The sequence below is a fragment of the Netta rufina genome (assembly GCF_964035555.1).
Source record: "Netta rufina genome assembly, chromosome: 3".
In the NCBI taxonomy this organism is placed as follows: Eukaryota; Metazoa; Chordata; class Aves; order Anseriformes; family Anatidae; genus Netta; species Netta rufina.
Window position 1 is genome coordinate 80,660,071 of NC_140125.1, and position 12,815 is coordinate 80,672,885.

Genomic DNA, 12,815 nt, shown 5'->3' on the forward strand with positions numbered 1-12,815 from the left:
TTCCCAGGCTCGGCTCCCCCCTCCAGGTGCCCGGGGGGGGCTTCGCAGGACGGGGCGGGCCGGATCCCCCAAATGCCAGTGGGAAAATGCCCCCCCCCCCAACCCCATCTCCCCCGCGCCCCATCCCCGCCTTACCTCTCCCCTCGCCCCCCGCCCTCCGGGGCCGGGGTCCGGTCCCCGCCGTGCCCTCGCCCCCCCGGTGGGCGGCCCCCTCCTTTCGTCCCCGTGCCCCCCGACGGGGCGGGCCTCGCCGGGGGCGGGCCGTCGGGCTTGAGGCTGTGCCGCGGCGTGGGAAAGCGCCTCACAGAGGGTTTGCTCTGCTGGCGGTGCGGAGCCGTGCCGAGCCGTGCCGAGCCGAGCCGGAGCCGTTCTTCCTCCCCCCCCCCCCAAATCCCCCCCTCCACGGCCCGAAGCTCCCGGATTTATTTATCTCTGCCCCCGGCCCGGCTCCGAGCTGCGTCCCCTTCCCGCCATGAAGCGACCTTGCGAGGAAACTACCTCAGACAGCGACATGGACGAGACTATAGACGTGGGGAGCGAGAACAACTACTCCGGGTGAGTGCTCCGGGGGGCAGGGGGCTGAGCCCCCCCGATGGGCTCAACGCGGGGCCGCCCCGTCGGGGCCGCCCCCGAGCCCCCCGTCCCGCTGCCCTGCAGCCGGGAGCTTGGGGTCCGAGGCTGGAAATAAGGCGAGCCCGAGGTGCCCGGGGCCGGGGTGCTCGCTGCCATGGGGCCGGGGGGAGCTGCGCGGGGCTGGGGTTGCTGTGGCCACCTCGGAGGCACCCCACCGGTGCCGTCTTGTCCGCATCGGGGGATGAATGACAGCCAGATGGCCACCGCGCTTGTTGCTCCCTCGTGGAGAAGGAAAAACCTTTCCATACTTGTGGGCAGTGCAGTTTTAAAAGCGGGTTTTGCATCCTGCTCCTGGTGCTGGGCCAGCCGTGGCCTTGGGCAGGGATCCCGGCTTCCTGCGCAGGCACCCATGGACATCGAGGTGATGGACGGGAGCGACAAAACGTGGCTGGCCGGGGGGAGCTGTGACATTGCATGCACCTACTGCTGCCAGCACGGGCGGATAATACCCGTGTTTTCCTTTGGACTCGGTTCTCCAGACTGTATTTTATAGGCATGGCTATATACAGTGAAGACGAAATGGGCTGAGCTGGACAGCGAGCTGTCTTCAGACAGGGACTTTATTTCCAGCGGAGGTTCTGGCAGTGGAGCAAGCAAAACTGCAATGTCTCTTTCTGCAACAGCACCGTGCGGTGCAAAGCCTCTCCTCCCAGCATTTAAAACAGCCGAGAGGGGACTGGGAACGCTTAATGTGGTGACGAAAAGTATCTCCAAAGAGCGGTGGCAAGCCGTGCAGCACCTGACATGCTTTTCTTGTTCTGCAGGCAAAGCAATAGTTCTGTGATCCGATCGAACTCCCCAACAACAACGTCTCAGATCATGGCCCGAAAGAAAAGAAGAGGGGTATGTTTTGCTTCATTCTTTTCCCGTGCGACAATTTGCATGTGTGCTGTGAGATTTTGCCCTTCAACGTATTTATAAACTTAACGTGTTTTGTTTTTGGGACTAGATTATAGAGAAAAGGCGCCGTGATCGTATAAATAACAGTTTATCTGAGCTGAGGCGGCTTGTGCCAACTGCTTTTGAAAAACAAGTAAGCCCTTTTTTTTTTTTTTATTCTGTATCTCATCTGGCAATGTTAGTTCTCTTGTAAAGCTCATTAAAATAATATTGTATGTGTCCTGATCTGGCACAAAGCAGGCATTTCAATAAAATGCTTTGTTGTGGCGAAACTATTAGGAACATAATTCATCATAAAGCTGAAAAACATTTCCATTCTTTGGCTTGTTTTCCCTTAAGGGTAACAGTGTTCGTGTTGCCTCTGTTCTTTCGATGAATTCCAGTAGTGGTTTTGTTAAAAATGCACTTTACTTCATAGTAAAAGAAAAAAAAAGAAAAAAAAAAAAAACAAAACACAACAACAACAACAAGAAGCAAGCCCTCCAAACCTGTATGTTGATTAGCTTTCCTTATAAATCTCTAGCCTCCTTTGTCCCTTCGTTAGGGAGCCTTCATTTTTAATCTGCAATTTCAGTGGCAAACTAATGGGTCTGGTTTCCCAAGAAGTGAACAGGCTGTTTGGATGATTCAGGTTTTAAAACGGCTGGTTAGAACCAGTGCCTTAGGACCAGGCCCAGGCAGTGTGAGCAGGGGAAGTCAGCGGTATTTGCGAGGACTTTTGGTGAGAAAGCGTTCAATGGGACGGCTGGAAGGATGCAGCTGACTTCGGTGAACTTGGGTTCAGCTCCTAGGTTGTGAAGTTGCAGGCCCAAAGCTTAGAATACAATCAGTGCTGCAAAAAGTGAACTTTTATTCTGCCATTCAAATTAAATTATTTAGTTACTTTTTCATATCTTGATTTCTTTATTCTGGGGGGGTCTTGGTTCAGTATTTAACATTGTTCCCGTTTTATGGATTATATCAGATCTGTGGATCTGTGCAAGTGACACTGAGCCTCAGCAAGAGGCACCAGCTGAGAATAACGAGGCTGACTTCCTCGTAATCAAAGATAAAAAACAGAAAGTAAACTTTGAGACCAGGCCCGTAGGGCGCTGAATTTCTGGAGTAGCTAAGAGCAGCTAGCACCCCCCTGTACGAGGCCTGTTACATTTCTTCTTACAAGAACAAAAGACAGCTAGAAAGAAATTTGGAGTATTGCAATGATAGTGAGAGCATCCCTTGTGTCACCTGCAATATGTTTTTAATAACTTGCAGTGGTAGCCGAGCCCTTCTGTAGGCTCTGGCAAAATGGAGCGACAGAGGCATTTCCAGCTAGATAAACAGGGGCAAGAGACAACAGTTGTTTGTCCCATTTTATTGTTTACTTCTTGAAAACCACAAACATTATAAAACAAGTCCTACAGAGCCTTTGGAAATTACCCAGCAACATGCAGTTTTTAGCTATTAGTCACTCTCACTGAGACGGCTTGTACTGTGTCTATGGAAAAGATGAAGTCTGAGAAAAGCACAGGATGTAGCCGCATGTAAAATGCCGAATTCTGGTCAAAAATTCACCAGTGCACCAAAATTTTATAAGGAAATGCCGAAAGCAGGAAGAGAATCTTAAAAAAAAAAACAAACATGGATGGGGGTAAAAATAAGCGTGCGACGCGTTTTGTTCAGAAACCCCTGCCATTCCTCTGCGATATGCCAAGGACAAAGTCATCGGCCCTTTGTCAGCTCCTTGACATTCAGCTCACTGAAGTGTCCGAGCGGGGGCTGCTTCGCTTCCGCCTGCCCTCTCTGCCTGCCTCCTGCCCGGCTCCCGGCCCGCTGCGAGCCCCGCGGCCGAGCTCCCTGCCCGTGCTGCAGGGTCATGCTCCAGATATTCCAGGGAAATGTATTTATTTATTTATTTGGTAGATTAATGTATTAACACTACCTTTGGGTTTGCGTCTTAGACTTTTCCAGCACCCATAGCAGTGCGAGCCATCCCCAGTAACAGGAAAGTTCCACTGACAGAGGAGCTGAGCTCTTTCTTTTTCGTGGCACTCAGCTTCATGTCCCCGCAAATGAGGCCTCTCAATAACTTTAAAAGCCGTGGGCTGTGTGATTGTTTCTTTTTTCAGTAGAGAATGAGAATAGAATATCCAGCAGCCAAATGACATGTCAAAAATTAATAGGCTATTAAGGAAGAGGAATACTTTTCGGTGTGTGTCCACAGGGACACCTACTGGTAAAAGCAGAAAAAAAAAATGCTACAGCAGGGTCCTCATCACTAACTCTGCAGACCTGTTCTAATGGGTTTCCATTCATTTTGGGGGGTTGTTTGGTTAAAGAGAACATGCTGGAAGTAGTGTGCTGCTCTCGTTTCATGAAGATGTTATCTCTGCACCAGCTTCAAGGCCAGTTACACTGAGCTGTAGCTTCAGTAAAGCCAAGTTGTGCTGGTGCTGATGGTTGTATCGCTAGGCAGGAGACAGCATTAGTCCTCAGACCATGTCTGGGATGCAGATGCTCATGAAAGAATTAAGCTGAGAATGTCCTAGTGATAGGGGAAATTGAAACCGTAAGGCTGAGCTCAGTGGAAAGTATATCAAATTCAAGTTTCTAGTGCTCGTAAGCCTTTATTTACACGAGTCTCTTATCTCAAAGGGATCTGCCAAATTAGAAAAAGCGGAAATACTGCAAATGACAGTGGATCATCTGAAGATGCTTCAGGCGACCGGAGGTAAAGGTAAGGAGAGGACAGTTTCTTTTCTGATACTTGGGGAAATCTCAGCAAAAAGCGCTTTGACGAGCTGTGATAGGCGTTTCCAGATTAAAGGAGTGGAAATCAATGCTAATGGCAGGATTGAACTCGTGGGAAAGAACTACTGGGACAAAAGAAGCACTTGACCCTGGGCTTGTGTTTGCTTTCATAACACTGTGGGAGTAAAGGCTTCATTCACAGGCAGCCCAGTCAGAGATTTGTTTGGGGTTTCCAAAGAGCACTGAAATCTGCACAGGGAGACAAAACAAATACACAAACACCAAACATAAACAGGAGGTTTGTGGCAACAATTGTGGAGCGCAAAACCAATGTTAAGGCTCATTATACAGCAGCTATACCAAAGGAAGTGGATGGAGAGGAGCTTTCGTTATTGTTGGTGCATTTGCTTTGTTCTGGAGAGACTTGTAAAATGCGAGGTTAGACAGCCTCATCCCCCAGAACAAAATCCAGCCTCAGGATACGCAGTTCTAGGTATCAGACGGGCCGGCGGGCAGACTGATAGTGGTGCTATCTGCACTCCTATTTACGTGCTCTATTTGTTTGTCAGAGGTCTGGGTAGTTCCTCCTCAGCCAGGGCTGGCGTGACGCAGGGGCCGCACTGGCTGACCCGTTCGATCAGCCGGCTGCCGTGAGCCGAGCGCGCCTCGCTTGTGCAAGCTGACAGTCCCGAGGCTGGAGGCCAAGCGATTTCAGCCACCCACAAGGTACTCTCCGGAGCCGTGATTTTGGAAGTTACTGGGAGCAGAAAACTTGCTTGCCTTCTGCAAGCACCGTCTCACGTGCCATTAGTCGTGGTTATGGTTCAAACTGCTGTGATGCAAACCAGACAATTTTTCATTGACCCATTGTGCCGTGTAGGTACCGGCTACAAAAGAGGCTACCGCTTCTGCTTTCTCCTTTTTTTTTTTTTTCTTTTTAATTAAACTAAAAATTTTTTAGTACGGGATTGGGTTACTGCATCTCTCTGTACCTTCTTGCAGTGATTACAGGAGTCAACTTAAAGTCAGCACGTGCATGACAACAAATGGTTTCCTACAGGAAAGCCTGTTGGAGGCTGGTGTTCTGTTATTTGTTAAAAATTAACACCGAGCTGATATATGTATTTTCTAGGTGTTAAGAGACTTTTGTTAGGAGTTCATCTAAGCTTAAAATTTAAGGATAGCACATTCTGTTAGAGGTGAAAGGGATTTTATTGCCCTTCATATAACAGACACACCCCATGATATTCTAGGCAAATGTGCAAAATAAACCCTAACAAAAATGTTAATTTTATGTCACTGCATGCAGGGAAAAATGTCCTCTAAAGGCCACTATTTAGTTGGCAAAGCGACGCTCTTAAAAGTTACGAAACACCAGAATTTATCGTGCTTATGCAATTTGAATCCAGATCGTCTCGTGTGCCGACGTGGTGGTGCAGCCTTTAATTACATGATTGCACGCTGCTGCTCCACAAGGTCCGTCTCGTTTGGTGCCCAGAGTGAGCAAGGCTCATATGCCGAGGGCAGCGGTTGTTGCTTCGTTGCATCCTCCCCGTGCAACACGGAGCCTGGCTGTTGCAGCCTGACCTGTGCATCATGCTGCACCATTCCTCGTAAAAGCTGCAGCAGTTTCCCCCCTCCAGAATCTGTACCGACAGCGGTAGGGCCAGGAGGTGAACCCCATGGGATTTAACGGGAGCCCTCCTTCGCTGCCTCCCCACCCAAAGCAAGCAGTGTGGGCGGCTGTTTTATAACCAAGTCAGGTTGGGTGGCCCAGATAATATGTCAGGGGTGGAGGTGCTGGGGTGGAGGTGCTGTGGATGGGAGCTGTCAGGCAGAGAGTGAGGGCTGTCAGGGTGCAGGGAGAGGTGCCTGCTTAAGCCCACTGCCACCCATGGGCAACCAAAGCCGCCTCCGAAGCGTGGCGGAGCCTTCCTTGCTGCCCCGGGGCCCATAGTGGGTGGCATGTTGGTCTAACACTTAGCTGTTTCACAAATGCTGTGGCTTTATCTTCTCCTTCTGACCCAGAGATAAGGGTAATCTCACTGCGCAGATTAACAAACTTTAAGAAAAGAGGTCTGCAAGTTAGTACCGGGCAAAGTTTAAGCCTATGTTTCCTGCTCGCTTAATGTTTTACTTTGCACCCTAAGTAACAGCTTTAAATACAATTTCTTGGGGTGTTTTTAAGGCTGACATTTGTTTAATTTGCAAGTGTAGCTATTCCCACTTCATAACTCATCTTCTGAGCCAGAAACTTCCTTGGATCAGAAAAAAACATGAGTTCCATCATTTTGTCTATGGACAAAAGCTGTTATCGGCAGGGGGGGAGAAATGGGTGCTGGTACCCTTACGCTGCCCTGAGTTGAGAGCTGGGGACAGCCTGTTCTCCTCTTCCTGGCACACAAACTGAGGATGCCCGAGGCTGGGTGGTGCTGGCAGCTGCTCAGCATGCTAAATCTGAGGTGGGCACGGCAGCAGAAAGGCTGATGTGGCCTTGGCTTTTTGGAGCCTCTGCAGCAGGCAGGGAGGGAGGCAGGGAGTAAGGCAGGGAGCTGCTGCTTCTGCAGCCCTGCGTGGACTCGGTGTGTTTTGACGCAGGTGCAGGTGATGGTCTCGTGGTCGTGTCGAGTTGTTGCTTGGCCCAGGGCCAGCGCTTTTTGCTGACAGCACAAGCAAGCAAAGGGGAAGAGCAATTAGCCAACAGCAAGTAGCTGGCTGGGACCTTGGTGTCGTTTTATTGCAGCTTCAGTGCAAATTGATCTCAGGTGACTGACACCTGGGTCGGAGCCGTTGGTGGCTGTGCAGGACGGGTGCATGTCTCTGCCCCGTCACTCGAGTGCCTGAAGCCCCGTCCCCTTGTGGGCTGGGGGTGCCGAGTCACTTGGCTGGTGTCCTCCCATTCCCATGTCTTGGCCACCTCGTAGGAGACTGACAAGGAGCTGGCACGGCCAGGGCTCATCACAGAGCCAGCTCAGGCTTGGGGGGAGCTGGGGACAGCCACGTCCCTCATGTCTGCAGTCCAGAGGGAGGGAAGCCTTGGGGCCTGTGGCGCGGAGGCAGTCCCCAAGCCAAGCTGCTGGCCACCAGGCAGGCACCCACTAGCTCACCCACTGCCTGCCTGCCTGTTGTTTTTTTGTCAAAAGTGCACTGAAATCGCTGTGTTTTCAGATTGTTTGGTTGTGACGGAGGAGTCTGTGTCCTGACAAAAATCTCCAACCTGTTGTACTCACCAATCTGCTAGTTGGCGAGGGTTTTTCTGGGGTCTTGTACAGCGTCAGGTGGACAAAGTAGCCTGAGTCAAAAGCACCGCTGAAATTTGGTGGTGTATAGTAGGCTGGGGATTAGGGCTGCCATCTGTAAATGTGCCTGCGTTCGTTCTACGATGTGGATGTGCAGCCACAGAAAGGCTTTTCTCTAGCCTGAAAGTTGGCAAAAGTGAAAGCAGCCATCTAAGTGGCTTGAATTTTTTAGAAATACATAGATTATTTCATGCCAGAGTGTGCGAGGTATTGCTGCCAGTGTCCTCCGTAATAAGGGCATTTGATCTTTCTATACTAACACACATCACAGTCACATATACCTAAAAAGTTTCACTGAAAGCAAGAGGAAAAAAACACCATGGTAGCTTGAGAGTGGATAGGATTTTATTTTCCCAAGGAGAATAACTTTAAACTGAAGCAGAGTTGTTTTCTGTAGTTGAAGGGGTGCAGCTTAACCACTGGATTTGATACTAAACCCTTTAGAAAGGGAGTATCTTCTCATGTGCATTTAATAAAACATTTTTTTTTCAAACGCTTTTTGTCCCAAGCTTGTGGAGCTCCAGTTGCTGTTTGCTGAAATGCCTCATGGGCCATATGACCGTCAGTCTTCCATCTCCAAATTAGCAATGGCATTACATAAAACGTTTTCTCAGTAAAGCTTTTTATTGTGTGTGTGCAGAGTCATGACAAGATGTTTTTAGTTTGTAGTTAAATAACACCGTATGCCACATTGTCCTAATGACTCTGTGAAGTAGATGGGACCCCAGCAGCAGTCACAAGTATCTCACAACATCAAGAAATAGCTCAAGAGCGTTGATGTGAATGTGGGTGTAGGGAAGAAAAGGCAGCACAGTGCTCACGAGCTGTCTGATCGTCTTTGTGCGTAGAAATGTCTCCCTCACTCACATGTGGGGTCAGCACCACACTGCAGAGGCTTCCTGAGGTATTGCAGGAGGGGCATCGTGTATCTTCTCAAGAGCCACGAGTACTTATGGTCTTAATTCTTTCCATTTATACAGAATGCAAAAAAAAAAAAAAAAAAAACAAAAAAAAAACAAGCCGTAGCCTATTGCATTACAGGAATGGTCACACAAATCATTTACAGACCGGAGAACACACTTTTCTCCTTGCTGACCTTAACCCGTTGTGTGGCAAGCCCAGGGGCTGAGGGAAGTTAGGCATGCCGCCCGACGTCGGCTGGGAGCTCGGCTTGGCACTCAGCGCATCTTTTGCCCTCCCCTTGCAGGTTATTTCGATGCTCACTCCCTGGCCATGGATTTCATGAGCATCGGCTTCCGGGAGTGCTTGACCGAAGTCGCCAGGTACCTGACGTCTGTGGAAGGCCTCGACACCTCCGACCCACTGCGCGTCAGGCTGGTGTCCCACCTCAGCACCTGCGCCTCGCAGAGGGAAGCCGCCGCCATGACCTCCTCCATGGCCCACCACCACCACCCCCTGCACCCCCACCACTGGGCAGCCGCCTTCCACCACCTCCCGGCCGCCCTGCTGCAGCCCAATGGACTCCACGCCCCCGAGGCCGCCCCGTGCAGACTCTCCTCGGACGTGCCTCCCCACGGCTCCGCGCTGCTCACCGCCACCTTCGCCCACGCCGACGCCGCCCTCAGGGTCCCCTCCGCGGGAAGCGTGGCTCCCTGCGTCCCCCCGCTCTCTACCTCTCTCCTCTCCCTCTCAGCCACCGTTCACGCCGCCGCCGCCGCTGCCACCGCTGCTGCCCAGAGCTTCCCCCTCTCCTTCACCGGCGCCTTCCCCATGCTGCCCCCGAGCGCGGCCGCCGCCGCCGTGGCGGCAGCTACGGCCATCACCCCGCCATTGGCTGTATCAGCCTCTGCCAGCCCCCAGCAGGCTGGCAGTGCGGGGAGCAGCAAGCCCTACCGGCCCTGGGGGACGGAGGTGGGAGCCTTTTAAGCGCCCCCTCTCCTTTCCGCAGCCTGCTCCCTCCTCTCCCTGCGCACACACACACATGCACACGCGTGCGTGCACACGTGCACACTCATGAGGCTCCTGCGGTGGCCTGTCCTCGCTGAGGGCTGAGGGGATGCCATCACCCCGGGGGCATGGCAGCAGCGCTGCCCTTGCCACAGGTGCTAGAGGGGACATGGGGCGCCCTGCTCCTCCCAGCGGGTCTCGCCAAGGGCACCTCGAGGCAGCGGCTTTTGGAAACGTCGCGACTGCCTCGGCACGCGGATGTTTCCTGGGAGATGCGTAGGCACTAGGACTAAGAATAATCCTGCGGCTATGCCTCCGTGTTTGGCGGAGAGGCGAGGGATCGTACCTATCAGGTCTCCTGGGGCTCGAAAACGAGTTCAACTTTCCTAAGTGCCTGACATTTAAATGATAATAAAAAGAAAATTTTATATATATATATATATGTGTGTTCTGCTAAAACAAATAACATTGCACAGGTATGGGAATGGTCTGGGAGAGAGGGAGAGTCCTGCGTGCGGCTTCAGGACGTTGGTATCTTTCCAGGAAGGAGTGTGCTCTTTTAGCAGCCAGGTTCACTTATCCCAAAGACTGCCAAGAGAGAACGTTCAGTCTGACAGGCCTGGTTTTCGCTTGCTTAGTCTCCTTCCTTTGTACAGACTTGCCAAATTGTGACATCTAGCATAGCGTCGGTAAGAGCGATTATCTTATCAGTGCTTGGATTAATGAACGTTTCAGCACTGCCTGTGAGCCTTGAGGCACCCTTTTTTATGGCTTAAATACGGTGCTAGCTCATATCTGCACAAACAGCGCGTCTGTCATGCACCCAGGAGTAACCACCTACTTACAGCGTGCACACTTCCATATGGCCGGCTCATGTCAATGCGAGAGACTCGGTGCTGTGAGAGTTGAAATTAACTTATTTAGCTGCAATGGGACATTTACTGTCAGCCGACTCTGTGCAAGATCCCTCTTCTTTTCACTATCAACTTCTGGGATAACGATCGCTCTGGGTATGAATGAAGTTACGGTAGGGACAATTCTTAAATTGGCTATTAACATGCCAACATTGTAATGTGGGTTTGATTCCAAACCAAAATGAATGTATTAAAGGGGATGGCAGTAAATTATTTTGTCAATACCCAGACAACTAGTGCTGCATAAAATGTTTTGCTTTCATTTTTTATTACAGTGACTTAAAATAACCTAAGTATTTTAATACATCGAGTCAAAAACTAGAGATTTTATGTAAAAAAAAAAAAGTAAAAATAAAACACAGCATGTATTATTATGCACTTGATTTCTCTGCTGTGTGGAGAAAGCAGTAAGCATTGAGAATGTTAAACATTATGCAAAATATACTTTAAAATATTTGTTTTAAAAATACTGTACCTAGTCGGTCTTTTATGCATTACTTTGTTAACCTTTTTTTCTATGCAAAAGTCTTTACATATCACTAATTAAACGAAGTCCTTTTTGACTGCGTTTTATGGATGATTTGTTGCAGATTTTGTTTGCTCTTCAGGAATACTCGTGAACTCTATTGCTCGAAACGTGTCTGTCAGCTGCTCCCCCCTCTCCTGCTCCTCTCTCATTCAGAAAGCCCATCTCTTATGGGATGTTTTGAAATAGGCAGAAAAACAAACAAGCAAACAGTCAGTAAAACAGCATCGATTTTTAGGCTTGTAAACTGGTTCTGCACTGGTGGGGCACTTAATGAAACGGACACATCTGTCCATCCTGGAGAGCTCCTCAAAGCATTGGGGTTTCTAGATCCAGCTTTCATTCAGATCCTCACTAAAGGCCTGTGTTCAGAAGGGGAAAATGTTAACACAATGACATCCTTTATCATCTAGATGAGAGAGGGCAGTTTTTACCCCCTGTCCAGGTCTTCTAATTTACCAGTTCTCCCTGAGACAAGAGTTTTTGTTTCATTTTAGGTCTGCAAAGAACATCAGTAGAAGGTGTGTAAAGCTCTGGCCATAAGGATAAGCACTACTCAAAGGTGTATTACACCCACACAACAGGTGACAAGACTGAGGCGCAGAAATGGAGTGACAACCCTACAGCCTGCCAGAGACAGCATCTGTTGCCAAAATGCAGCCTCAGCCTCGCCCCCATCATCCCTGTCTCCCAAATATTAAACATGTAGCTGATCCCCGCCTGCATAAACTGGTCTCCAGCGCTTGGGCAAGGAGGAGCTTATATTTGCCTGCCCCGTGAAGAAAACAGACAAAAGATGGGGAGGAAGGGGTCTCTACCCCAGTGCCATAAATCATGCCTGATGAAAACTTACATGAAGTTTTGTTGTTTCTGGGGGAATTTTACATTTTTTGTTTGGGGACATAAATGCTGTGTGGCTCTACTGGCATGTCGAGCAGCATCCAGTTGAGTTATTCTTTTTCTCTATGAGCAGCTTCAAAAAGAAAGATCACATTAATGAACTGGCAAGTAGATAAAAAGTGGGCTTTATTTACATGAAAAAGGGCAGATTGCAACCCTACTTGACTTTAAGCTGTTAACTATTAACCTGCTCTCTAAGAGCCTGGTAGGAGGTCTCCCCTGCTTCATACCACAGAAAAATTGGGCAGCCACTAACTTGGTTCCAGCTAAGAGCTGCAATCTATTTGGTGTGCCCCAAATCATTACAATTTGTTGCCCCAATCACAGGTGGATTTGTGCAGCCTTTTTATCTGGGGTTATCCTGTTCTCACTCCATTTATCCAGTCCAAGTTCTTGTACACTGAGTTGCTGATGTCCCCTTTTTTTTTTTTTTAATCTGATTCATCCAAAAGGACCAGCACTAGGCAATGCAGGAGCTCAGCCTTCACGCCCATTTAGTTCTGAGCCCCTGTTGGGGATGTCACTCCTGTAATGGTGGATGAAGATTTCCCAAGTGAGAAATCAGTGGAGAAAAAGCATATTATACACGTGCTCTTGGAAAGACACCAGAGGGTAATAGCTTTGGATGATTGGGGCTGTAGCTGTTCTAACAGGTCAGAGCTGAAGGACTCCATGTGAGTGTTAAAACAGAGCAAGGGAAAGCTGGTCACTTGGCATACATATAAGTGAGCTCTAAAAGGTACAATATGAGGTTGTGCACACATGCTTACTTCAGCCCTTTTCTATCTTTATTCCATGTTCAGTTGAAGAATGGACCTGGAGAAGGAGGAAGAGAACCTGTAATTTATATAATATAAGGCTAGGTCACAGCACATGGCACAAGAAAGCCAATGAGACTGCTTACTCCACATTATATCTGGCTTTGACTAAATTTTCCATGTGTGGGTTTGCAACCTTAAATTTCAGTTATCAAGAGGTTCAAAGGAGGTTATGCAATTTCCTGGG

At 49.4% G+C, this 12,815-nt stretch overlaps 1 protein-coding gene across 1 annotated transcript; it reads left to right on the forward strand.

The window, feature by feature from the left end:
• Positions 1 to 472: 472 nt before the first annotated feature.
• Positions 473 to 9,449, forward strand: HEY2 (hes related family bHLH transcription factor with YRPW motif 2; the record flags this gene model as incomplete). Its single annotated transcript, XM_084285164.1, has 5 exons — positions 473 to 555; positions 1,398 to 1,476; positions 1,583 to 1,666; positions 4,168 to 4,249; positions 8,770 to 9,449. The coding sequence occupies 5 exons, from the start codon at positions 473 to 475 to the stop codon at positions 9,447 to 9,449; spliced, it is 1,008 nt and encodes a 335-aa protein (XP_084141290.1).
• Between the last annotated feature and the right edge of the window lie 3,366 nt (positions 9,450 to 12,815).